Source organism: Brachionichthys hirsutus, chromosome 20 (genome assembly GCF_040956055.1).
Source record: "Brachionichthys hirsutus isolate HB-005 chromosome 20, CSIRO-AGI_Bhir_v1, whole genome shotgun sequence".
In the NCBI taxonomy this organism is placed as follows: domain Eukaryota; kingdom Metazoa; phylum Chordata; class Actinopteri; order Lophiiformes; family Brachionichthyidae; genus Brachionichthys; species Brachionichthys hirsutus.
In genome coordinates, this window is record NC_090916.1 from 3,557,664 (window position 1) to 3,585,104 (window position 27,441).

The window sequence follows — 27,441 nt, forward strand, 5'->3', positions numbered from 1 at the left end:
TGACACACTTGCTGCACTGGCATTGGGTAAAATAGAGACAACAGGCCAGATAGAGTGTGTTGGGACACGATTATCCAAAGGAGAGGGACCAAAAGACAGACAGGAAGGCAGGGGACAAAGACAAAGCGCTGATGTGAAGCCACAACAGACAACAACTTGATGTAATTCCACTCCTGTATGTTAACCTGGTGTCACTTTTGGGGGCGGGATTATCCACTTCAGACAGCAACGGGATTATTCATCCCTCCATGTTTAATAGCCATCATTTTTTTAACTGCGTGTTCTTGTAAAATGCTCAGATCCTGATAATTCATCAACATTCAAAATAAAACAGGTTTGCAGGTGAATCAGAATAAATCTAATATACAGATATTTCTGTGGCAACTAATTTTTCAATTTCCCTTGTGCACTTGCAGCAAAAAAAAAAAAAGGACTGAAGTTTCCCCAAAAGTTAAACAGGCATACTTTCCCCTCACATTTCTCTCTGTTCATCTGTGAACTCGTCTTAAACAAGACTGTAGCCGCTCATCATCTGCGTCAGTTCTCCTGAAAGGTAGCGACGAGTGAGCGTTTAGCTGGTGTAAACTTCCTGTAATGTGTCCGGGGATGACTGTTGAGGGGAAGAATGTTCTGAAACAGCCCATGGCTGTGAAATGTAGCTGAGATTCAAAGGTTTCAAACACTCAAAAAGAAAGCGCTTTGTCCAGAAGCCTTTTTGTTTGTTTGTTTCCTGCTTGAGCATCCAGTATTCTAATAGAGCATTCCTTTTGCACAAGTGTTCCAATGAGAAGCAGCAGCAGATTTCAGTGTGATGGTGTGTGTCTGTTATGCAGGCACAATTCTCAGGTTCTTGAATCTTGAATTCTAAGGGTTTATGTCCTTCCCTAATTTTTTACCATAGATCATTTCTCCATTTAACTCTCAGAACTATCCAGTGACTCAGGTTGGCGAGTTCATCCCCGAGGACAAACGGGAGTTGTCTTTCATGGTGTAGGTGCATATTCTAAATATAGCACAGAGCAGCTATCAGAACCACCGCCCAGAGCCCTCTGTGCGATTCTTCCTCCTCATCTTGCACACATAGTAGACTGGGAAAACCAGCAAACCTTCAGACAGAGAAAAACACAAATAACAATGAATAGAAATGACACGCTGGTCTGCAGGGGGGGTCATCAGTGAGACGTCCGGACACGGGAAGAGATTACCGCTAATTGTAATTCAGATGAGGCCTCAGTAGTTCACATTACTGTGTAGTAGTAAGTAGTAAAACACATTATATTCCTATAAGATTACTAAAACACTGGTGCGTATCCTGATTCAGTTTTGCAGAATCAGAACACCTTCTTTGCTGCCTGGAAGAAAATATCCAGACAGGAAATAAACCATTTAGCCGTGACCTGTTTGCTCTGGGAGATTAATGTGCGTTTGCATTCACAGGTAAAGCTGCATTACCTATCACCAGCGCGATGGATCCAAACACCACGCCCAGTACAATCGCCACTGGAGCAATCAGGATCTTTGTGGCTGTGAAGACACAAACAGAAAGAAAAGAATGTCAGAATGTAAATTATGTAGCTGAAAATGAATGGTTTTGCTTTCTGGTGTAATTTTTAAATCTGTTTCGACATCAGCGCCTCAATTTGAATTTGCAGGTAGGGTGGAAATGACTAAATGATTCTTGCTAAAGGACAAATTAGCTCCCGTTTCAACTGGCACCCTGTTGATGGAACTAGATGTAGCTGCCATAGAGAACACATTTGGGGGGGGGGGGGGGCTTGCTCGTGAATACACTTAACTACTCTGAATGGATTGAATGGATAATTATAGCTGGAATAATAAATGTGATGCCTATTTTAAAAAAATCTCTTCTTAGTGGTCTTAAATATGGAAGTCATTGATGATTACTCTCGATATGAGGCTAAAGTGGCGCCACAGTCTGGCGGTGCAATAATGGGTAAGTCTGAACCGCCTGCCAGACGACAGCAGGGCAGACAGATCACCGCGACTCTATGTGCAGTAAGAGGGCAGGAATGCTCTCTGATCGACTCTAGTCCAGCTTTTTAAATTAATTTTGGGTTGACCAAGAGAGTCCTGATAGCAATCAGCTTCCAAAGCGGGATTAGAGGGAGGAAAAACTTCAGGTTGAAGCAATATGGGAACTGAACAGGTAAATCAATCATTGGCGTGGTTTATTCCTAAAGAACTTACTGAATTCATCAACTTTGGGAAAAACTAATTGGACTGACAACAGCAGCGGTCGAACTACGTAGCTTTAGCTGATTCCTACTGGACTACAATGATGGAGCGACCCACGCCGCTATCCCTCGGGCCAATCTTAAATCAAATAAAAGATTTACCAAAGCTTAAAGGAAATTGCAGGTTGAGTATTCTCGCACCAACGTACCACAGATAGAGCCTCTAACTAGCCGTCTCAGGTGTGGTTTATTTGGCAGGTAGCGATACTTGCACCCAAACACGCTGAGGTTTGACGTGTGGTCCCCGAAAAACCTGACAAAAAGGAAGTTGAAGCTGAAATCAGGTCACGGACATGGAAGAGGGTGAATGAATGCACAGACATTTTACAAAGCATTCAGACGGTAACCTTAGATGTCTGTAGCGCTCGCCACACCGGTAGCAGAAGTTTGTGTTGCATTGTGTACATGTCATATGGTCACATCCCTCCGTGCGCTGGATATGGATCTACAGGCAAGCGGAAGCAAGAGGTAAAAGAGAGAACAAAACGATGACATTATATTTCAGCCCCACTGAATGTTATTTCCTGCACCCAGACTCCAGATACAACAACTATAAAGAGTCGCTTCATCTCAGCTCATTGTGAAACATGCAGTTTTAGCTGCACTAAATTGAAGCATGCGGTTCAGCGTTTCAGTCGAACAGGATTCCGCTTCCTGAACGGAGCCTCGTCGAGTTCTCGACAGCCTTCCATCCATCCATCATCTATCCTCATGCTAAAGCTTCTTATCCTTCACTGAATTATTCATCTGCAGTGATCGGTTCAATCTTTCCATATAGACACACACACACACACACACACAGCTTTAGACGCAGCTCCACAACGAAACACACCTCGTCTCCGCCGCTCTTACCTTGCACCGGGGACATTTCTGCGCATTCCGTTGCCCGTGCTCTACGACACTGGCCCATGTGCGTAGCAGCTTGTCTCCTTTCCTGTAGTCGCGACATTTGAGCCCATTGTGCCAGGGCGCGTGGCATTTAAAGCACCACACAAACTGGCAGCTGTTACACTGGATCTGCAGTTGGGTAAGAAGACATAGTCTTCCGTCACTGTAGCATAGCGTGGCTTTCTTTAATGTTCACGCGGCAGCCTGTGCGGGGGGGAACGCCTGCATTACCTTGTATTTGTGCTCAGAGTGGTCCAGATTACACTCCTTCAGAGAGGTGAAGTGGCTGCACTGGGGACAGGGTTTGGTGCCCGTGTCCAACTGGCTCAGCTCCAAAAAGTAACGGTACTTTGCCAGATCTTCATTTGCTAAATGGGAAAATACTAATCCCTCCTCCAAGTAGCCGCCACATTCCGGGATGGGACAGCTAATATCAGATTTGGCCATTCGCACCTGGAGAAACAGACAAGTTTGGCTCATCATTGCAGGATTACACAACAGGACAGGCGGCGGTCAACACTAACATCCATGAAAGTATCCGCAATGAGACGCGAATCAGGAACAGCAAAGACAGAATCAACCGGACGTGTTCCAAGTTTGTTTGAAGACTTTTCATCTCTCATCCAAGAGGCTTCTTCAGTTCAACAACCGTTTGTCTTCCCGCTCCTGTTCCTGGTTGTTTTTGTTCTTATATTGGTTGGTCTTGAAATGCCCAGTCCGGATGGCCACATGTCTTCAGAGCGCCCCCACCCCCCCCCCCCCCCCCAGCTGGTGAGAACTGCATCCCGTCAGTGTGTCTGACAGCGAGCGTGTGAAAGGACAGAAAGCAACGAGCACGTTTCTGATAGCGTTACACCCACTATCATGTAAAACAACACAACACACGCCCGTGTAACGCAGACCCACAATCCAGTCTGCGGCGCTGACTATGTGTCCGTGGCTGCAGGTGCGACGCAGCTGATGTGCTCGTATTGTTGCCAGCACACCGTCATTGTGATTTCCGCTGACAGACTGGTTGAACGGGTTCGAGCCTCTGCCTCTGCCTCTGCCTCTTCCTCACCTGCCACGCGGTCTCTGCGTGCGTTTCTGTAATGCGGGCGACTGGACGGAGCAGCAGGAAAACAGGAAAGCATTTCTCTCGCACGCTTCCTGCTTGTGCCCACCGTGCCGTGAGCGTCTGCACTGCAGGGAGAGTCCCGGGATAAACACAGAATCAAAAGTTCAACCTGTAAATAAACAGCCGATTAAAAAGGCCACCAGCAGCACTACATTTTAAACAAACACTGATTACACTATTGACACTGTTGGAATATCTCTAGCAGAAGTTTTAACCCCTTATACGCCACACGCCGCCGTCATTTTGGCTTTGTGCGTCCCATCAACGGTTAAAGCTCGCAGTCCCTGCCAGTCTGAGTGACGGCAGTTTAAATACGAGCTCACCCAAAGCATAGCAAATATTGACAGTTCGATGATTAAAATGTTAGATAACAACTAGCTTGTGACCCATTTATTAGCCACATTTGGGACATCTAGGATCATTTGAGGATCATTCTGATCGCATCCAGACACCCGAAGTGTATAAAGAAGCTAAGATGGCACATGAACCAGGGACTGAATCTCCCCCCACAATAAGCCAACACGACAGAAAAGAATACGACCACGCATGATTTATTTGACCTTTGCCCCGCCCTCATTGTGCGTGTCAGAGTGTTCTTGTCAGATCTTTAGCGTTCGAATGACTTGAATCAATATTTTCATCGACACAAGACAACTGCAGGAAGAAAGCGCCAAGGATGACTCATCAGAACAGCCGTATCTACACATTATTATAGTAATAGCAGCTAAATGTTATGATTGTAGGCCCTGTGCCATTAGTTCAGTAGCAAAACACTTCAAATCACCAATTTGGAAACACTTTAGCGCCGTTGGAGCGCAGGGGACGTCAATCTACCTGATCTTCCACGCCGAATTTAAAGGAGGCAAATGTTTCCCTCATCTATTATTCAACTTCTCCATTTCTACTTGTAAACTGTCACACGGATTGATTAACGCGAGCTCTCGCTAAACTCGGGCAGATCGCAACGCTGTAAAAAAATACACTGCCAGAGGAAACGCTGCAGGGCGGAACGGTGGTCTGGGTTCGAGCCCCATCGGTGTGGCGTTTGCATGTTCTCCCCCCCCCCCCATGTCTGCGTGGGTTCTCCCTGAACTGATCACTCCAAATTGTCAGTCTATTGTGGCCTCGTGATGAGCTGGCGACATGTCTGGAGTGTATTCACAGTGTAACATAGAAGGGGCACATACTAATTCTGTCAGATTGTACCTGGACGATCAAATCACAACATGATGCTGCAGAATTAATCTGAGTGCATGAATCATTTTATTACCCCCCCCCCCCATAGAGCCAATTTAGAGCCCTAATTAAAGCACATGTATGGAGTTAGCCTGCTTGGTGCAGCTCCTGTGGTGATTTTCAAAGTGTGACACAATGTATGGCCGGCAGGTAGACCAGACATAAAAAACAAAGGTGTAACCGGGAACATATTGCGTTTCACCTCCTGCAACCCCCCCTTTAACCCCCCCCCCCCCCACCACCAACCTGGGAGCTGACGTAGAGCTTCAGACACTCGTCACACACGGCCTTGCTGCAGCAGGGCAGCGGCGCGATGGCTTTACATTCTAGGCACACCCGGCAACTCTGGATCGCTGTCCCTTCCGCGGCCCGTAAACCGGACAGCCGGTGGTTCACGTACCCGAAATGGTCCGCTAGGTCGTCCAGCGTGTGCAGTTCCAGTTCCGGTTCCAGACCGGAACCGGCCTCGTTTCTATTCTGCGCGTCGGACGTGACACTGTCGCCGTCCGTGATTTCTCTTTGGCGACTGTCGCTGGCGATGCAGTAAACGGTGCAGTAGACGTGCTCCGCGGACCGAAGGGACTCTGTTGCTGCGGTGCTGCTGCCGCCACCGGGTTCGACTCCCCGCGAAGTCGTTGGTTCGTTTTCCGCCACGGCGTCGCCCGTTTCAGCGTCCGACTTTTTAAAGCCGCCACGATCCTCCGGAACTTTGTCGGTAACGTTTCCTTCAGCCTCAGCGCCGCGCTGCATCCGGCTGTTTGCGTTCAGTCGGATGGAGGGAGACTTCGAGACCCCGAGATTCCTCCTCAAAATCTCGACAGCGCTCGCCCTCCTCCTCCTCCTCTTCCTCCTCTCTCCTCCGGCGCTGCATTTGTTTCCCGTCGCATCGTTCTCGTCCTCGCTGCTCTTCTCCCTCCGTTCCCTCCCGCCGCCGTCCAGGGATAACCGCGAGTTGGATCTGGAGACACGGCGGCGAAAATATCTTTCCGACCACTCAACTTTGCTTTCTGTGCGGGACGTCTCCGACGGCAGGCTGCGGGCTGATTTCACCGTCCCGTCTTCGGAACTCGTGATAAAACTCGGCATTCTGCAGGCGTCGGCTGTCGGTCCGTCCCGGTCCATCCCCGGTGTGACTCTCCCCCCATCGAGTGAGCGGTTCGCTCTTCTTCTTCTTCTTCTTCTCAAACTCCTACCACCAAAACAAAAACAAAGCTCGTAAAGCTCGCTGCTTCCGGGTTTCCACGTCATCGTGTGGGGAAGCAGGGATAGGCCGATGGGAAGGCCCGCCCCTCCGGCAGACTGTGCACAAGAATATCCTTAAAAACTGGAAGCAAACCTTTTCAGATCCTTCTGTCGATTTGGGTTTATTATAAAATATATATACAATTTGTAAACAGCTTGCAGAAATAGTTTATATATAGTATATAAAAAATAATCTCTGATGGGATTTCAAGAAGATGGTTGCTTTATGTAAACGCATGAATATTTGAGCACCAGAAGTTGGTGTTTGCTGAGGCATCATATTAGCATACAAAGCTAGAGACGCAGAACAACTGAGATTTTTGTGTTATATGTCAAAAATAATGAGTGTTATAAGTGTTGCAACGGGCTATTTAACTATTTCGGGGGGGGGGGGGGGGGGGGGGGGGTTGAGTAGTGTAAATACTTAATTAAAAAAAGGTGTATTTGCCTATAAACCTAATTTAAAAGAGGTTTAATATTTTTACTTCTAAATGTACATATCAATCAGAGGTCAGTCAACAAATCAGACAGTAATGGACCTTTGCTGGAACTGGACTGTCTTTCTGGAAATGAACTGTAATCTCATAAATGAGTCCAATGTGGTGTGTGCTTCCTGTTCTCACTTTCATATTTATCGATTCCGTCTAGTTTAATCCTTCTGATTGTAACTAGCATGAACTTTGTTTTCATTACTAACAGTGTGTCGTTTTTATGGGAGCAGAAAAGTCTGATTGTTGCTGGTTGAGGACTGGCTGGACTCATGACGTTGAAAGCTGAAAAGGTTGTCCCTACATTTCCTGCTTCAGGGTTTTCTAACTCACAAAAGCCAGAAAGAAGACAAAGTAAATGTTGGCATGGATTTAAACACCCTGGGTTATTGATTGATTTATGCAACATTCTGATGCTTGCACTGTGTGTGACGGGTGGACAGAAGGAAGCATGCAAATATTAGTTACCAGTGTTGTCCTAGCTGTGTGTTTTCACATTGGTGGGTCCTTCCACTGTGGCCGTGACACACTGGGACATTCGAGGTTGAAAAAAGGGCATCCACACACGTCTTCTTTGTGTGGTAATTAATAGAATTAAACTGATTGAACTGATTTGTCTTTATGATCAGCAGATCTTTATCATTAGACTGTTTAAATCCTGATTTCAAGATGCCACTGGTTTCAGTTTTCAGGTCAAAGGCATCCAGATTTACGTAGCACCAAATCAAAACCAAAGTTTTCTCATCATACTCTCGAAGCTTGAAGTAAAGCCCCCGTCAGGCGAAAGAAGCCAGTTGGGATGGATCAGGCATCGGCATTCATTTAGGGATTTTAGGCATTCTAAATTGCTCTTTAGAATGCCTAAATGCCAAACATGAAAAGTAAAAGTGAATCGGAGTGACTGTCAAATTCCATAAATATCGGTCAATAATCAACCGAGATACTGAGGACAAGAAGTGATCCAGAATCCAGGATCTCTTCTGGATCATCGCTAAAATTCAATCATCTATTCCTGGTAATATCCCCAACATTGTCTGAAAATGTCATCAAGATCCGTCCGTAAACTTTGTGAGTTATCTTGCTAAAAGTCAGACAAATAGACAAACAAACAAACCAATGCCAGTGATTACATAACCCTCGCCTCGGTGGAGGTCACAATTCAAAATGTAATTAATTAACTGCAGGCTAATCCATTTATGTTATTTACGTGGACAGATTTTGCTGGAGGAACATCACTCAAATCAAGCTAATTGAGGTGCCTGTAAAATGGCTTGTTTGCTCTTTTACAGTTCCTCATTAATGCCGTAGGGCATAAGTCTCGCTGCAATTAGTCTGCTCCCTTTGGCAGAGGCCAATTGGTTTTAGTGGAGAATGCCAGCAATGTTAAAAAGCTTTTACAAGTGAGAGTCAAGGCAAGTTAGAGACAGAAAAGCCATTAGAAATGCTCCGGAGTGCGCCGATCCACAATAAATAGGTCAGCAAGTGGGGACACTCTGCAGGGTGCAAATAAATGCTTAAAGGCCTTCAAACCCTGGCATTTGCTCCATCTTAAACTAAGTGGATTTTTTTTCTGCCTTAAGGCGTATTTTTATTCCTCTTTGATATGGTTAGTGTTAATTTACTTAGACCACTATTCCCAGGTATTTGAATTGAACCTACCTGGAAGTGTTAGTTGAGGAGGTCAGGATGCCACCCACTTGACCTCTTTACACTGTTTACTGGTATTTTCCTTGGAAAAACAAGAAGCAAAGCGCTTCCTGGAAGGATTCTGAGGATGCGTGAGAAGAGATCAGGGTCATCAGCATTGCCCTCGGCTCTCTTTTGCGATCCGGTTTCAACAGGTTTAACTTCATTTTAAGTCCTTTCAGAAATCGGATTTTCTCCAGAATTTAAATGCATCCAGCTGGAATATGACCTTAAAATAAATAACTCAGCAGGAATACATTGACTTTTAAATGAATAATTTAACATATGTAAAAACATTCAGGTCAAAGAAGGTAAAAACTTGAACTTTAGTAAACCGGGCGCCAAAGAGAATTTGGATTTCGCTCTTTTTACTGGCGGTTAATGACATGTGACTGGTTGCATAATATTTTTTAAATTGCTATTGAGATTTTTAAATGCTCCTCTAATGGCCTATTTTAATTTGAAGCCGTGGCAAATTAATTTAATGCAAATTTACTGAGAATCATTTTCAACAATTTGCAGAAACACATTTTTGTTTATAAGATAAGCAGTTATCTAGGACCTACAGCATGTAAGTAAGATGAGCTGTGGAGCATTTGTTCCTTTATATTACACATGACCAAATATTGCATTGCTGACTGAACATAGTTTACCATTTACACCACAAGTTGTACAATAATTTAAAATGCCTAAACGCTCTCTATTTCCAGCAAGGATTTCCAAATAAAGTCATGTTTCTCATCAAATGCAAAAAAACCATGATGCATGTCTAATAATCATAATTTACTCTGTACCATATTACAATAATTGCAGTATACAGGATGTCACCACAGTGAAGCTATGGAATGGAGTTACTCCCACATCAGAGGAGATGAAGAGACAATGGCTTTTCTTGGTTTATTGACGTGAGTCAATAACATTCCTGCTCTTTATGCAAACATGAACCATCAGAACGCCTGACAGACGATCTGTTGACCGTTCCAAAGTGTAACTGGGATGGAGTGACGGTGAAGATAATCTTCAAAAGTATTTCATGACTTTGCAGGTTCTGGGTTTGAATGTAATTTAACACACACACACACACACACAGTTGCCATTATATGTCTAAAATCCTTTGATTTTGTGAATATTTGCTTCAGTTATCATTTCCATCATACGATAATGAATTTATAAGCTCTTATTTCCAAGATTGTCATTTTTTTAACAACACTTCCATCTATTTTTCTCACCTTGTGATTTAAATTTAGGCTGAAAAAAAGACACTTTATCCACTTTCATTCTCTTTATTAAAAAGTCATGTGTGGGGATGCCTGGTGAGGCTGGTAACTCTACTATAAATTAATATCTTTAGGTCAATATATGCTGAATTGAATCCCAGACCTGACTGAATGGCAAATTAAACAATTACAGACTATAGTGCAACTAATTCTCTTTCCTCCAGTTCTCCTCTAATTTCCAATGAGCTGTACAATTAGAAGAAATAAAACATAGTCCCACTTGTACACAACATCATACATTAGTAGTCAACTAGAAAAAACAGTACATACGGCCACGTGATTAAAAAACGTCTAGAAGTTCAAAGATACATTTCCTTGTTTTACATTTCATCTTAGTAGCTATTTTACTCATTTAACTGGCAAATATTTCTGACTGTTTTATAGAAAAATCACAAAGTTCACATTTAGCACTCTTTGAAGAGAGTCAAGGAGCATTCAACAGACGAAACGGTTCTCATTTCACAAATAAGTAGCTAGTTATTCACACGCAGCATGAGATTAAATATGCAACAGCTTGGAAACAACTCATGCAAACACACAAAATGTTGTTTCTGTCCTCTGGAGTGATCGTCCGTGGAGCCTCAGCGGGCAGCGACCCTGAACGTAATGTAGCGTTTACCTACGAAACATAACTGGCTGATGGGGGAGGAAGGAAGTTGGACTTCAGATCAGTTTCAGGGGTCCGTTAAAACTTCCGTAGGTCAAGTGAGTCTGACCCCAGGAAGGTGCCTTGGTTGACGGAGAAGGCCTCAAACATTTGGTCCAGTGATTGTAACACAAACAAATGTTGAATCACATTTCCAGGAAGAATCGTTTGATTATTTTGAGCAGAATAAAAGACGAATCAATACTTCAATGCTCTTTTGTCCCCTGCATAATTACCAATCGTCATCTTTTTCTTGCATTTTTTTTAATATGAAGAAAAAAAAAGAATCTGTGATAAGAACTTCGCCATTCTGACAGTGATTGTCACTTTGGTACTGTCTGCATCTTTCCTCCTTTTCAAGCGTCGCCTGTGGAATATTTTAGAATTATCTCTGTTATTAGTTCAGAGGTGGATGCTGTGGATTAGGCTGGTAACTTCACTGGTCTTATTGTCTCATTACTTTTGGAGAAAGGGAATAATGTTCCTGGAGAGAGAGAGAGAGAGAGCAGAACGTTTGCATTTAGTGCTACAAGAGGAGGGGAAACTGTTAACCTCGATTGTGGTTGTTTTCTTTGCTGTCTTCTCACTCTATCTACATCTGGTCTTACTTGGATGGAAGAGAGCAACAGAGATGAATCTGGAGGGACTGTCCCGTCTCATTAACAAGAAAGGGACACTCTGGCATTAGAGATGCTGCAGCTAAAAGCCTCTCTTGAGTCTGTCTCCAGCATGCCTGTCTATCTACCTGTCTCTACCTGTCTGTCAGATGTTCAGTCTTTCTGTCCTGGCAGCTTCAATATCTACTGTAAACATTTAGATTCACATTAGTATTAAAATGGTACATTGTCTGTGTGTGTGTGTGTGTGTGTATGTGCATGCGTGGATTCACATATGCATTCCTTAACGGGTCTGTTTCATGTACACATGCACATATGGAATGAAAGCATGTTAATCTACACGTCACACTGATATTGAACTTTTCCAATTGTCCAATGAAATGATGTGGAGCACGTTCTCCTGCTCATCCAAGCCATGTTCACTTTTGCTTTGTCGCTATTTGCAACCTGAGCCCAAATGCACCATAAAGCGATGTTAGGAAAGTGATGTCTGACATTCCTGTATCTTTCTTCCTCTTTGTAGATGCTTGATGGTCGGAAGTCCGGTCTCACAAAGAATTAAAGTTCCCAGGTTTCATGACGATGTGTCTCGGCATTTGTTTTAGCTCTTTGTTCAGGTATATCTGCACTTGGAAGCTTCTAGATTCCATGATATTTGAGGCAGCAACTGATTTCTCTCGTAACTTCAAAAAGCATGTTGACGTCTCTCCAAATGTAGATTCCCTAAATTGTCTTTTGGAATCAGTAGCTCAGTTATCAGTCATGGCCTGTTTGCTTTCTTTCCCGGCGCAGACACCCGACAGCTCGCAAGGAAGCAAGTCATGAGCTCCTGATTATGTCCCTCAGAGAAAGAAGGCTGTAACTGTTTGCAGGAGCTGCTTTTACAGTCCTGCAGTTACTGTGTTTGGCCACACGAGGCCAGTGTTTCATCAGGAATAGACCTTGCTCCTTTAAAAACAGGAGCCAGGTAGACAAACAATAAGACTACTGTGGGGTATTTATAGTTTAAAGGAGAGCATCTTTACTGTTCCCCGTCTCCGTTGTTGTTGAATAAAAGACAGATGGAGTAGTTTTGATCAGGATGTTAAGCAGTGGTGATCGGTAAGGCAGTGCTCCTGTGGTAGCTCCTGGTTTTACTTTGACCTGTACGAAGAAGAGGGGAAATGGTTAGTCGAAGCAAGGGACCGAACCCAAAAGCTGGATTTTTGGTAACTGAAGTGAATGTATATTTTACAAGATATGATTTTTAAAGTAACATTAAAAGTAAATGGAAAAATCAACCCATCCAGCAGTTTTTTCTGTAATCCTGCTAACAAACAAACAAACAAACAAACACGTAACTTCCTTGGTGGAGGTAACAGATCCAATTGACTCTGATGCTCTGATGTGGAATTGACATTGAGAAAACGCTTGTTAGAAATCTCTATCTCAAAGTAGGCCAAAACGCAAGCGTAACCCCATTTGTTTATAAAAAATCTCGATAATATCCGCAATCCAGATCAGATCTGTCAAATTCCACAAACATCGGTCAATAATCAACCGAGATATCGAGGAACAAATTTTGAAGCTCCATTGACTGCAAAGTGAATGAACATTTCAAAGTGATCCAGAATCCAGGATCTCTTCTGGATCATCATCAAAGTTGATGATGAGTTGCCTTGCTAACAGACATACAAAAACACAACCTCCTTGGCGGAGGAAATAATATAACTTTTACACGGATCAGCTGACTTGTCTGAGGATCAGGCGTGCTTGTGACCTTTCTGACATTTTTCTGCCTCCGAATGCTCTATTTTCACTTCAGATCTCTTTTTTTTAAAGCTCTGCACGTTGCCTTCAAAGAGTTGTTTTGCTTCCTGTCTGGCGGAATGTGAGCAATCGATGATCGGATCTCACAGTGTGATCGTATTGATCAGGGGCATTGTCTTGACATGGAGTTGACTTCCTTACACAGCATAATGGAATTTAAAATCGAACGTCGAGCTTTACTCTCACGTTTAACACACATTCACAGGTTTGGCGGTGGAGATTCTGCTGGTTTCCATAAATGTATTGAGGTGGAAATGGTTTGCATTTTTGTGTGTTTGCGGGTGGTCAAATGTGTGTCTTGCAAAGCAGAAGATATTTCCAGTGGGGCGATGCAGATGATGCTCCTTTATTGGTTCCTCTGGCCAGAGCCAATAAACCCCACAGTGAAAGGGCAGCAGCTGGGGGACTATGATAGCATATCGATGGCATTTGTGTGTCTGTATATGTGTTTGAGGGCGTCTATAGGTGTGTGTGTGTGTGTGTGTGTGTGTGTGCAAACATAGGCTGTCTATCACCGCGTTTATTGCACGTCTAGGTGTTTCTCTCTGTGTGTGGTAAATCAGTGTGTGTGTCTGCGCCTACGTCTGTGTGTAAATGTGTATTCAAGATCCAACTTGTGTGAGAGTGTGTGTTTATTTTTCTGGCCATTATCTTGGGGGTTGATGATTTATGATCCGTGTTATGACTTCCACAGGGGACATATAAAACTACAGAACGACCCTTTATTGCCTTTCTTCTCTGTTTAGTCTTCTGTTTCATCCATCACTCGGCGTTTCTCTCTCTCTCTCTTCTCACTATCTGCTCGTCTTTCATCCATCCATTTTCTCGGTTTCTCTTTGCTCTGTGTCTCTCTTTAATTCACACGAGCTCTGCTCTCCAATAAAAACAGTTATTGATCGCTTGTCTGCCGCACATCAGTGCAATCAACATTATTGTGCGATGCTGTGTGTTACAGCGCTGCAGCCTTTGTCGTGTCGCTTGGCTCTTTCCACAGAAACAAAGTGAGACAGGGAGATTGACGCCGGCCTGTCGAAGCTTGGACCCGGGCTCATTTTGAGTTACCCTATTGGGTCCGGCCTGAGAATTACTGAAGGACTCCATGAAACAAACAACAATAACAATTGTAAACAGCTGATTATGAAGCGTAGCTTAGCATAAGCTGGAATGACATTCAGGATGCAGCAGCTTTCACCACATACTCCAACTTTATTCCGCCGCAGCGATCACCGATGAGACCTTGGGAATAGAAATGTAGAACTCTGATGCTGATGCAGCGAAACTTACCTTTCACTTGTCTCGCTGCCAAACTCAAGCTATCAAGCACAGATTAAAAGCAGTCCCTAAATGCAGCGTGCTATTGATGGTTGGAGTCCCATTTATTCACTGCTATAGGAGGACTAACGGCAGTGATGAATGAAAGCTAATTTTATAACGACTAAAAAGTTTTACCCTTTTACTTCAGACTCGTGTTGCAGGTATGCATTGAAATCATCTTTGAATATCCCAACAAGGTACTTGCAGACGGATGCCCGGATGGTAGCCATACTTACATGTACATGGGCTGCAGCTGAAGGTGGGAGGTCTTCTGAGGCCCTTGGTAACCATACGAGTCGAACCCACCTATAAAATCAACTGCACAAAAGCACCGTTGATTAGAGAAATCATAATTTTCTGTGGCTATTAGCTGGCAACCTCCCACCATCTCCGACACCTGCAGATGCCTCAACAGGACATTTTGTACCAGAACCTGCATCACTCTTAAAGCCAGTCAGAGTTACAGGCGTGTAATTGCTCCAAGTAGAAATTTTGTACTCGACTGCAAGGCAAATCTAATCCCACTTTCTGGACGAAGGCTGAGACTTGTGCGGTGATATATAGCATTTATGCCTTTAGAAATCTCTTAACTCCTAAATTATCTAGGATAGCTCGACAGACTCCCGGCTTGAGCTGCCAGCAGGTGGCCTCTTTCCAAAGGCGGAGGCAGAAAGCCCGGACGTCTGAAGAGAAGGAGCCATGATTTTTATTTTTACTTTGATGTTGCAGAGCTCCTAAAGAGTACGTCTTTCACTTGATCAGCAGCACACTTCCTTTTTGTTTGGCAGGGTTTCATAACATCGAGTACAATATAGAATTTGACTTTCACCAAAGGGATTAAAGCAGCTTTAAGAATACCTTTAGGCTACAATAAGGTGGAATATATAGGTCCAAACATCAGGTGCAAGTCTGAGTTTGATTTCCAACGGGCCCCTTGAAACAACCACACACTAATACGTGTATCAAAGGGCCCTAGAGGGAGTAGGGTGAAGGCGCCGCCTTGGTCGGCACACCTGGAGCCGTTAGCGGGGACGGTGCCTTACTCAAGGGCACCTCGGCAGTGCTCTGGAGGCAGACTGGCCCCTCTCCAGTCACCAGCCAACACACCACATCCCACCAGAGCTGGGACCCGAACCTGGGAAGCAGGGGACTTCTCCACTTCCCAGCCCAGGGCCCAACCCACTGAGCCACTGACTTTGACGTTAAAAAATATTAGCCTGAGGCGTCACCTTACCTGTGTCTTCTCCCTAAATCCTATTAAAGTGTTATTAATGGTTTAAATTGGGATTCCAACACACAAGACCACAGATGTTCGTCTTTGTCTGTCAGCCTTTTTCCTGGGAAGCGTGAAACACAGTGAATTTGATGATTGTTCGGCTCATTGGGGCTGCTCAGCACTGATAATGCGGAGGCTTTGTCTGTGCATGGTGGGTGCCGTTGTTGCATGGATCCTCTTGTGGAAGAATGGCCCCAGCGTGATCGTGGGGGGTTCCTGCTGATTCATGCTGCAGTAAAATGATTCTGCAGACTTTCTGCCATTCCTGACTCTTAGAACAGGAGCCTGTCAAGCTGTGGCAGCCCAATTTCTGTTATACACAAGGCCCGGATTTGTCCAGAGAGCATGCAGGAACATAAGCGATTCTTCCCAGACGTCTTATGCTGCAGTAGGATCAGTAAATATCTACAACAGTAGTTTTAAAATTTACCTGACAGTTATCTGTTTTCTAGTTTTCCACCATTGGCATTTGGTGCAGTCGTAGGATTTTTGAATCTGCATACACGTTGCTCATGAATTTGACAAGAATCCGTCCGACACGTGCGAGTAAGATAAGACCGACAGTTCAGATTAATCTCCCACACGCAGGCACGGACACACACACACACACACACACACACACGCACTAACCTCACTCACGCATGCACAGAATAATTATCAGCGTAATTAGCTTTCTCAGCAACTGGGAATCTTCATAGGTCCTCAGTGAGTCTTCCTCACCTGAAGCACATTCCCCAGCAAGCTGCCTGATTCCCGTTTAGTCTTAGAGACGGCATTACCATGCAGGACTTTCTGCAGCCACATTCAAGCAGCACGAAGATTACAACGCATCCCAATATTATTATGGACATAATTATATATCTGTCACATGAAAATGCTGCATGTCACGTAACGCTGTTATTCTGTATGCATTCATCAAGCCTTAATAACGGCCTTCAACCTCAATCTGAAGCTTGCTAACACGTGCCCTTGTGGAAAAGATGGAAATAACTCATGTGTATTTACAACAATGCCCAGCCTTAGCTTGCAGTTTGAATATTATCTCCACTTTCCTGCCCTTTTTCTTTGCACAGTCCAATTGCAAAATGGAGATGAACTGGCAGATTTAAATTGTCCGCAGGAGCATCAATGTGTTTTCCTCATGGGATGCTAGGCTCCAGCTCCCGGACACATAACCACAAGTAGCTTACAAACTATATAGCTAAATGAAATAAAAGTGGACTCGGGGTCCACCTTCTCCAGGGTAGGAGAAGCTTGAAGGTGTTTCACCCCTCATCCAAGTGGCGTCTGCAGTTCTTGTTGGATGATTGGCGTCTTGTGAAGTCTTGTGTCACCAACATAATGCAGGACTTCTAGTCTGAAGAAGGATGTGACTCATTTTTAGCTCTTTTTTTTTTTTTATTCAAAATGAATTTCAAAGTCATAGACGCATGACTTCGGAATTTAAAGAATGTTTTCCCAGTTTAGCAATTTGTGAAATGAATAATGAAATGTATTCATTGGTTGCACAAATATACCGTATAGTAATAACTTGACATACGAGTATAATTCGTTCCTGGACTGAGCTCGGAACTCAAATAAAATGTTCCCATATAAAATAGCTGAAGACAATTTAATCCGTTCGGGCCGTCTATTGTAACAGCTTGAGGCGAGCCTGTGCTTCCCCCCGCGTTAACTTCTCATGTCTTCCAGATCCTCTGTCAGCAATCAGCTCATTCCGCTCACCTGTTCTCCCACGCACACCTGCAGCTAATCTGTCATCAGCCCGGACACGACATATACTCAGCCCAGACGCCACACCCTTGCTAGATTGTTTAGTGACAGGATCCTACGTTCCAGCACTCGCCCTGACCCCGCCTATTTTGTGGATTCATCATCTCAAATGTATCTCAAATCGTATGCTCGCGTTTCAAAGCAAAATGTTTCTCACATGTTTGCTCATGCCTAGGAACACTCGTATGTCGAGGTGTTACTGAATGTCGTTTTGAACACCCCCTACTGGCAATGTGAGACATCAACCACTAAAGTATTTTATCTTGTGAGGCGCGTGGGAATATTGCGCACTGTGACGTCATCCTTCTGAGCTGAATCCACCTTTAACATGGAATCAGCATTCCGTTGGTAGACAGACAGTCGTTAAGCAAAAGGCAGACAATAAAGGGTAGACGTGAATTATTCAGGCGTGGAACAAGTGGCGTTTTAGGTCTCACTATGTTTAATAAAATATAATGTTAAAGGAAACTATTCACAAGTACCGTAGTGTATATGCAGGGCTGCATAATCCTTAACAATCTGCTGATATAATATCTATTTGTGACCTAACAGAGGTAGTTTTTATCACGAGTAGCTGTTGGGCGCTCGTCTGTGCTGTTGACCTTCAGTTTCATAGCAGATGGAAATCATTTACCCCCGTCAATCTCAATCCCTGCTTTGCTCTGGGCGGGCAGGAAGGAAAGCAGGAAATGCGTCTACTTCAAAATATTTCCACTGCTCCAGTCTGCATTTATTACACATCAATATTCATGTGCTAGCGAGCAGCATCTTCTATTCAGTGTTGAATAAGACATGCTTGGGTATTGATCCTCCCGGAGAACAGCTGCATCGTCTTTAATGGAATAACTAAACCAAATTGCCTCAGGTGAATGAGGTCATTCATGTTAATGCTCAGTGACGTGCGCGGCATCCAACCACAGAATTCACTCATCTAGCGCTGTTATTAATCATCCAATGAAATTAAGTTAGATTGTCAAATGTTTAGCACATCGTAGTCAATATTGCCTTTTATCGTCAATCCCAATAAACTGGATTGACGAGATGAACTGCTGAACTATGGGTGATCTTTTTTCTTCTTCTCTTCTCACCCTTTTCGATTGTTCCTGCAGCTATTGCTGGGTGATGGTGGTGGAAAATGGTAAACATGTCTGCCTCGCCGTCCACTGCCTCTCTCATCCCTCTCTCCACATATTTCCTGTGAATAAATGAGCTGCCGGCTGCCATATCTGGAGGTTACAAATTTCACTTTAAGGGACCCCTTAATCTGGGAAAGATTTATTCAAACCTGCTGCTTCCTTGTAGGGAAAATTAACAAAATGATGAGTCAGGTGAGGGACGGACAGAAAATTGATGCAAGAGGTGAACCTGCTGCGCATCGACTCAGATGTTAAGTAGCCAAAACTGAAAAGAGCAAAAATCATGCATTTCATTTTGTCACAAATGTGTGAATTTAACTGTGGCCTCTAGTTTGAAAAGTTCTTTCAATGAAATGTTTGAGTTTATGTTAAATTGACAAGTTACTTAGCAACAGATTGAAGATGTATGTGTGATCCGCATCGAGTGTCTGGCTTCAACCTTCGTTTGAAATCAAGGTGCCCTCATTTGAATAAATACCTTTAATGGCTGTAAAGCAGTTCATGGTGTCATGTGAACTCCTCATGTTACCTCCCTACTGTAGTTGGAATCTCATGTTTCCAGACAGATTGTAAAAATAACTTGACTCAGTAGGATATTTAATTTAAATGAAACAAAAAATATTTAATTACACAATAAACTACATCAAAGTAATGGCTGAAACTGCCTTTATTCACCTTTTATGTTTGCCTCTATGCATAATTGATGTTGGTGAAATACAGAAACTGTAGTACTTTCTGCAGACTCATTTTAAAATCCTTGGTAGAAAGAGGAATTGTAATATTTGTCCATCCATTGATCCTGCGTGACGAATCTGATCAAATTTCTAATACATCAATATGTCCAAGCATTCTGCATTTGATGCAGCCTTGTAACGTGAACCATTTTACTATGCACTTTAAAGATAAATTATCTGAAGAAGACCTTTACACACACGTTGTTTATTTGGAGTACTTCATATGTAATTGGTGGAACAGCTTGGTTTTCCTCCAGAGCACAGTTTGTGTTTGCCTCAGAACTCAAATATCTAGAGCAGTAACTTGGTCTAAATCAGTTTTACAGTGTGGAGCAACGACAAAAGTCTCTGACTTTTACCAATTCTATTTGTGTATGTGTGTTTGTGAGAAAGGAAGTGCAGGTGTGTGACTTACAGCTATCCTCCTCTTCAGAAATGAGCTTGACCACATAGCAGGCATAGATGAACCCCATCAACTAGAGACGAGGAGAAAAAAACAGAGGACGGGTTAGACTTCTTTGTGAAACACAGACCGACGTTACAGACGAGACACGGACGCAGCTAACAGCTGGAGCAGGCAGGCAAAACAGGTTCTGTACACGTGGAGCAGAACGGTTCTGTGGTATTTGGATCAAAAACTGAGTTTGTCCTGTATTCCGATGTCAAGCTTTATTCTCTCGTCCCCACCCACTCTGACAGGACTCCCCAAACTGTTCTCTCTGATAGTCTGGCTTCCACTTGAAGCTAAATCAAAACGTGGAAACAAATTGGCTGCAATGCTGCGTTTTCCAGGGGCTATGCTGTTGTGTTTATGCATGTCATCACTGTCACAAAAAATAATTAAATGTGTCTGTGTGAGGTGTTTGGACAGTTATAATGCAGTCCCCCAGAAGCGGAACACCTTTGCTCTCATCTGCTCTCCCATTGGCTGTCTGTTTCCAAGGCAACCTGCAGGAGGCCGCAGATAAGAGCAAATAATAGTAATAATAATAATGCATTGGACTTATATAGCTTTTCTTTCAGAAACTCAAAGCGCTCAACATTGTGCATTATTCATTCACTCCACACTTAGTGGCGGTGACACCACAGGAAGTAAACAGGAAGGTGCGTTCAACGTAAGGTCAGCTAGTGAACGTATTACTCTTCGGTGATATAGGAAGAAAGACGGACAGAAAGAAGAATGATGCAAGAACGAAGCTAACAGGCAGACAGTGATGGAGGCACGTGTGTTTAAATGAGGCATTAAAGTAACTTATTGCTTATTGAGGCTTTAAGTGTAACAATAATGGCCCTGACCTGGTTGGTATTCTATTGGCCACACACACACAAACAGTTAGCTGCAAACGTGTACAACTACACTTGAGATTCAGTGTGTATCTCAAGGTCTTGACCTCATTTAGTCTAAACAATGTTCAGCACCCAAAGCAGCTCTCTGCTCACTCCTTCTCTCACACTTCCTGCCTCTCTCTCCAATTCCTTCCCTTCTCCTTGCTTTGCTTTTCCTTATTTCTTTTCTCTCCCTGCCTACTCTGTCATTGCCAAGTAGAAGAGTCATAGAAATATAACACCTTGCTCAGTGGGGGGAAACATTTACTTAGATTTGAGCCAAACACTGGAGCAGACCAAGTATCAACATGGGGATAGTCAGGTATGAAGGAATCAATTTCAACAGTATACGACCCTAAACCCAAACATCCCCCAAAACCGGAGTAGGTCAAACCGGTTGGGATGGCGCTACATAAGAACTATATGAAATGTGATCTCATCAGAGCATCGATGCTGAGTAACAGTCCATCCCAGGTGAGGTCAAGGCCCAGAGAGGTTGGCAGCATGTCTGGGTATTTTTTATTAATAGTAGAAAGCATTGTGGAGTCATTTCATTTTCAGATGCAGTGACAGATTGTATACTGATGAAATGTTCTAACTTCCATGCAGTTATATGCTTCATAGAATCTTTCATTCATTTATCTTCGTGAAGACGAGACGAGCGCAATCATCTCCTCTACAGCCGCTTATCTGACATAGAGCTCTCGGGTTGCGCTGGAGCCTCTCCCAGCTGTCTACGGGGAACACCCCGGATGAGACGCCAGCTCATCAGACACAAAGACAGACAAGCACTCACACTCACACTCACACCTACAGACAATTTGTACTGACCAATTCACCTAAATTAAATGTTTTTGGAGGCGGGAGAAAGAACCCACACAACAGTGCTACCCACTGTGCCAGCGTGCAGCCCTCATGGAATCGTTAGGCGCACAATGCTGCCTTTAGTCCTTGCTCCTTTCATGCAGGAATCACATGTTGAAAAACATTGATATTAAATGGGACTATTTGACCACTTAGATTTTTTCAAATGGAGAACCTTCGTATTAATAAAAATCAGTAATGCTGAGGTACATTTTAGATATTCTGTTTTTATTGTTCTTTTTTCACTTCTTACTGTCTTTTTTCTTTATTGATACTGCAGGCATTTTCACCGATGCCTTGAACTCCTCACAGATGCTGATTGACGGCAGATTATGAGAACATTGTTAGCGTGAACTCATGTCTGCAGATTTGCTGTTGGTGTTCAAGCAAAAGACATTTTAAATATTACAAAGTCAAACATTTTGTTTAAAAGACCGTCAGGTGTTCGGACGTGTGTTTCCTGTCGCATGCAACAGCAGCTGAACCGGAGCGTGCTCCGTCTTCTGCAGGCTCATTGCCTCTGAAAATGGCTTTTGGATGCAGTAGTGCTGAACAGAGCAGAGAAAGCTGTGCCACCTTGTAATAGAGAACATTTGATCAGCTGTGGCAGAGTGCATTGCTCCGCACATCAATATCCTGTTTATATTTGGGATGCTCAAATATCCTGTTTTGCTGTTGCTGCATGTAAACATGATTTCCTGTTTACAATAAGTCCGATCGTATCTTTTGGAGATCTGAAGGAACCCATGCAGCATAGCAGGGCTGCCTCTATGTGGATTATAGCTGGAGTGTGTGTGTGTGCCTTATCTACAGCTTATTGCAGATGTTCTGGGTCTGAGGTTTGGTGCCTGCAGCAGATTAGACTTGAAAGGGTAAACTGACTGTGAAGCATTTTAAGGGTTTTTTTTTATATGCATGCTGTAAACTGAGAGCTGTGTGAACTAATTGATGATTTTATTGTCAGAATTTACCTGATATTTATTTACCATTTCTGATGTAAGATAATGTGAAGATTAAATTGCTTTCATTCCCATCCTCTGTTGATGAGGTAATGCTTAAAACCCTGTCAGTTGGTCGGTTTTGTTCATCAGTAGGATTTGCTAAAACTTGTGGGTGGATTTACATAAAACATGGAAGAATGATGGGCCAAAACAGAGCTCAAAAAATGCTGGTATGAATCCAGATAAACAGTCAAACAGATATGTGTGTGTGTGTGTGTGTGGATTCGGGTTACCTGCTTACCACAGTGAAACTGGATGCTGATTGGTGTTAGAGGTGAACATTTAAATATCCCCAACTTCCGAAACCTGACAAGCAATAACTTCAGGTTCACTGCTGGGTCTGGGTTTAAAGCAGGGACCATTTTAATATGGCTTCAAGAGCACACTGATGCATGCTATCCCGTGAGGCAGGAATGTGTTCTAATTTCTTAAACATAATGTGCATGAGCTGCTTGTTGCCATGGTAAACAATGTGGTTATTTGTGCAAGGGTGAGTCAGAAAAACCTACTGGTGTGATCTAAAGGCAGGGAGTAGTACTATTGCTGCCGATTTGCCTTTCACAGCTTGAAGAGAATGCCATAAACACGTGTATAAAGTGATAATAAAAAAGAGAAGTGTCAGTTTTGACAATCAGCAATACATAATGCAATGTGGTGAAACCATTTTAACCCATCTCACCCGTGAAAACCTGGAAGGAGCCCTTAAATGAATCCAGTCCCACTAAACTCAAGACCTGCATATAGCTACAATATGAGCTTCCAGCTCTGCAGATATGCTCTCCCATCTAATACATTCATCCTAATTTTAATCACATCTTGGTTTCGCCTTTTAGCATGGACACACTTGATAATAACTATTTAACCACAGCGAGGCTGAAGGGAATGTCATCGGATTTGCATAAAGCAAAAGAAAAATAAACGTTTGATCTCATAATGGTTCTACCTGTAAAGCTGAGCTTTCACCAAGTCATTGAAATAAATCCAGACTGGAGCACTGACAACACAATCCATTAAATTCCCTCAAAACCACAAAACCAGAAGATAGATGTCATTGAGGTGCCAGACTATAATAGTAATGAGTTGAGTTCATTACACGATGAACACTAAATAAATAGAGGAAATGGTGAGATACAAAATCACTAGAACGCAAACCTCGACCAAGACCCAACAGTTAAACGAAACCTTTTTTCCATTCAAATTCCACCAAACACATGCGGATCTGCCCCCTTTATCTGGATCCTATAGAAATTAAACAAATTCTTATTTGCCACATTTCCAACTACTCCACTTTAATGAAAATCCATCCAGTACATTTTGTGCAATCTTGTACAGAAATAAACAAATGGCGGCAGAAACAGACCCTCCTTGGCAGAGGTAATTGCAGTAAAGATTTTATATTGCCTACTGGCTTTTCTTATCTGTGCTCAGACACATCAGGTGACATACAGGGCAAACCTATTTGGGCATTGCAGGCTTTAATGCTTTAACACTATTGCCTATTAGGATAAAGAATCCCATTAAAGTGCAAGTTTACATCTGCCATGTGGCAAGAAAACGCCATTAAATAAAAAAAACAATAAGTGACGCTTCCTTCTCTGTTACAAAGACGCAGTACCACATGCTTCCTTAGCCGAGGCTCCACCTGGAAGTCTTGAAAGGACCTCGGGGAGAAATTAGTTGAATGTCAAACAGCTGTTTGATAAGGAAGGGAAAGCCTGCAGAATTCAGTCTGCATAGCCTGAGCACAAAGATCCAGGGGAAACGTCATGGGAGGAGACCTTTAAGACAGCCGAGCACCGGTACCGGGGGGGGAAGGCAGTAATAGGTCAGTCAACCAGTGATGCGGTTTGTCCTTCACGGAGGGGGGAAGGCGCGCTTGCATTTTGCCAAACCAGTCACAGTAGAAAGTGCTGACGCTCCCGCCTCATCTCCTCCCTCTGGGTTTCCACAAACGGGATCAGGTCAAACCCTATCTGAGAGGATCATGGCGTTATGTAGATCTGACATTAATTATGCATCTCTGTACCCACAATGTTTATGAGCACTCTTCCGAGGAGTTGTTGTTTTCCCGTGCATTAATCTCTTTTTTTTTTTTTGCCAAATGCATTGCCTCATCATGAAAATGCATTTATCTCAAATAAGAAGCATCTATTGCGACTGAATCCGTCGGCTGCAGATAGATTGTGTTGTAAAGAAAGTGTCACTTTCATTCAATGAAATGCATGAATGAATGTTCTTGCTTTTCTCCTCCCTGAGGTCTGTGCATGATTTGTGAGGGAAAATGTTTAGCCAGCCAGTCAGAACCCTGTTAAGACTACTGCTGTAATGCTATAATCAATAATTACATCTAATCACTTTCATCAAAAGGTGTTTGTGTTTTTCTGATGCTTGTGTAGTCCCGCATCGCATGAACCTCACTGCAACAACAAATTGATCTAAAGTAGGGTCCAATACCGACCACGCTCGCACCCAAATCCTCTGAAATCATGACTCTGACATCCAGGAATCTTTCAGCTGCTTTAAAGCAGTATTTGCTGACCCATTCAGCAAATATTGGATTAGTGTTATAATTTATCTTTACAATATTGATACTGACCCAACGGAAAACAGGTGCTGTACAATAAAATATAAATATTAAACAATATTTCATGTCTGACATGATCAGACCAGACAGTTCATAAAGCATGCAATCCGATCTTTATTAAGAATTATCAAATGGGATATAAGAGTAAAAATAATGACAAAAGATAATACAGTTTTTTGGCTTAAATGTTAATGATAAGCTGATGTCAGTATGATTTAAATATATCATATAACCATATTGCGTGACCTTCAGTCGCACCTACAAGTTGAGTCAAGAGAAACTGGATCATGTTGTCTGAATGCAGTGCAGACTAATCAGGATATTTAACATGGGACTATGGCTAAATATGACTAAATTAAAAATAGCTGACAAAACAAACACTTTTTCCACATCATTAAGTGAAAAACTATTTGACTGCATGTTTAGCCAAGCCAGTCTCAGGGCCCTTTCGCGGTCTCCAGATGATGAATCCCAATGACTTTCTCTAGCGCCACCACAAAGATGATCTGATTTTTATTGAAACATCATAACGACTACTTATAACGGGTTACGAGCCAATAAATACATTACCTTGGTTTGATTAATTGCAAAGTAAACTAATGAAAAATGATTCCCAGCAGCGTGAGCAGGAGATGCTTCATTAGGGGGTGAAGGGATCGCCGGAGCTTTAAATCTCTCTGCTGCAGCGTTGCTCACAGGCGCAACATGGACAGTCATAGTGATTCATCCGTGTACACCGGAGGTTGACTTTCATACATAAAAACAACAACAACAACAAAGGAGTAGGTCTGCTAAATAGTTCTCCACTCTGGTTCAAGTTATGCTAATCACTGAAATTACAGCTTTTGCCAGCAGGAATTCTGGAACACTGAGCCAGCAGGAAGCCTCGTCTTTGATGTTTTGTGTGTGTGTGTGTGTGTGTGTGTAATTTTTAAATTATGACTCTGTTAGGAGAATAAAACTGAAAAAAGACGTGGGCACAGAAGCCATACTTGTGCACCCCACACTATGCTGCAGCCAGGTATCATTTGCAGACATTTCACTGGGGACTCTCGATGTCTCCCTGGAGAAAGCTCTATTTCAGCTCAGATCTTCACGCTGTGCACTGAAGAGTGAAGAAAGGCCATTTGGGTTTTGCAGCTCGGAAATCTCTTGACAACCAGCATTGCATTGCAACTGTAGACTATTTCATGTATTAACAATGGGCTTTGTCGCACAGGAGACATTTCTAAATGTCATGTAATGGAATGCACAGATGTGTTTAGCAGAACCTTTAAATAAAAAGATTACAGAACATCGCTGCCAAGAAAGTCCTCCTCTACCCTGATGGAGCTTTTTTTTTTTGGCCATTGAAGAAACCAATAGAATAACATTTAATTCTCATTTAAATGGTTGATCTCTCCTTTGCACAGAGTTCCCAGACTTTAAGCTGTTTCCCCACGCTTTGAGTTAACTGCTCATTGTGACTCGATGCTTTTTAAGTTTCCTAGTTGTGGTAGTTTGCTCTCTCTCTCTCTATATATATATACATAGCTGTGCAACCAGTTAATTGAATACATAATAGTAGTACACCATGTACAAAACACACTGTCTCAATGCATGCAATTTTTAATAGATATTACATGTCCTTGGATGTCTTACAACTGAATCTTCACAACAGATGAACCTGTTACAGTAAATGAAAGACAAATTCACAGTCAGTGAGCAAACCAGTCCATCTGAGACCCATCTGACTACCCAGGCAAACACAATCACGCAACACAAGCTGGTGCTGTTCTATCTGCACTCTGTCCCGGCGTTATCTCCCCGTCCCAGTTTGCCAAAAAGAGGAAAAGGGTCACAGCGCCAACTCAAATGCCCACTAAACACGCAAACAACCAGTTCAGAGTCCAACAGAACCAAACTCTGAGCCCTCACTTAGTGAGCCAGCCGACTGGTTGAATGTATGTTATTAAGGACCCTGACAGTGTTTCTACCAATTACAGTTAAGCAGCCAGCCAGTTAGCCACTGAACCAGTCGGGCTGCTGAGTATGTGCTCATGGAGCATGACAGAGTTTCCACACACCAATTACAGCTAGACTGTGGTACAGCTGTATGGTGGCTTGGCGCTCAGCCACACTATAACTACCACTATTGATTGGCAGAGAACACACACACAGAGAGAGGGAGCG

At 43.1% G+C, this 27,441-nt stretch overlaps 2 protein-coding genes across 2 annotated transcripts in view; both read right to left on the reverse strand.

Moving 5' to 3' along the window:
- Nucleotides 1-1,026: 1,026 nt before the first annotated feature.
- rnf217 (ring finger protein 217) lies at nucleotides 1,027-6,618 on the reverse strand. The gene is made up of 7 exons (XM_068754060.1): nucleotides 5,743-6,618; nucleotides 3,375-3,596; nucleotides 3,108-3,272; nucleotides 2,603-2,700; nucleotides 2,405-2,508; nucleotides 1,453-1,524; nucleotides 1,027-1,106 (listed from the first exon to the last, which is right to left on the reverse strand). The coding sequence occupies exons 1-7, from the start codon at nucleotides 6,616-6,618 to the stop codon at nucleotides 1,027-1,029; spliced, it is 1,617 nt and encodes a 538-aa protein (XP_068610161.1).
- An 8,189-nt stretch (nucleotides 6,619-14,807) lies between these two features.
- Nucleotides 14,808-27,441, reverse strand: part of nkain2 (sodium/potassium transporting ATPase interacting 2) — a 51,343-nt gene continuing 38,709 nt past the window's right edge. Inside the window, exons 5-6 of the mRNA XM_068753653.1 lie at nucleotides 19,910-19,970; nucleotides 14,808-14,893 (exon numbers count right to left, since the gene is read on the reverse strand). Of these exons, the coding sequence (XP_068609754.1) occupies nucleotides 14,808-14,893; nucleotides 19,910-19,970 (147 nt within the window). The remainder of the gene's footprint in view (nucleotides 14,894-19,909; nucleotides 19,971-27,441) is intronic.

What these genes read in the sequence shown, in the direction of transcription:
- rnf217 (XM_068754060.1), bottom strand. Translation starts at nt 6,618, where the DNA reads ATGGACCGGGACGGACCGACAGCCGACGCCTGCAGAATGCCGAGTTTT. An exon ending in AGCTCTACGTCAGCTCCCAG is followed by an intron (nt 3,597 to 5,742) that starts GTTGGTGGTGGG and finishes CTGTTTCTCCAG; the next exon opens with GTGCGAATGGCCAAATCTGA. An exon ending in AGAAATGTCCCCGGTGCAAG is followed by an intron (nt 2,701 to 3,107) that starts GTAAGAGCGGCG and finishes GCTTGCCTGTAG; the next exon opens with ATCCATATCCAGCGCACGGA.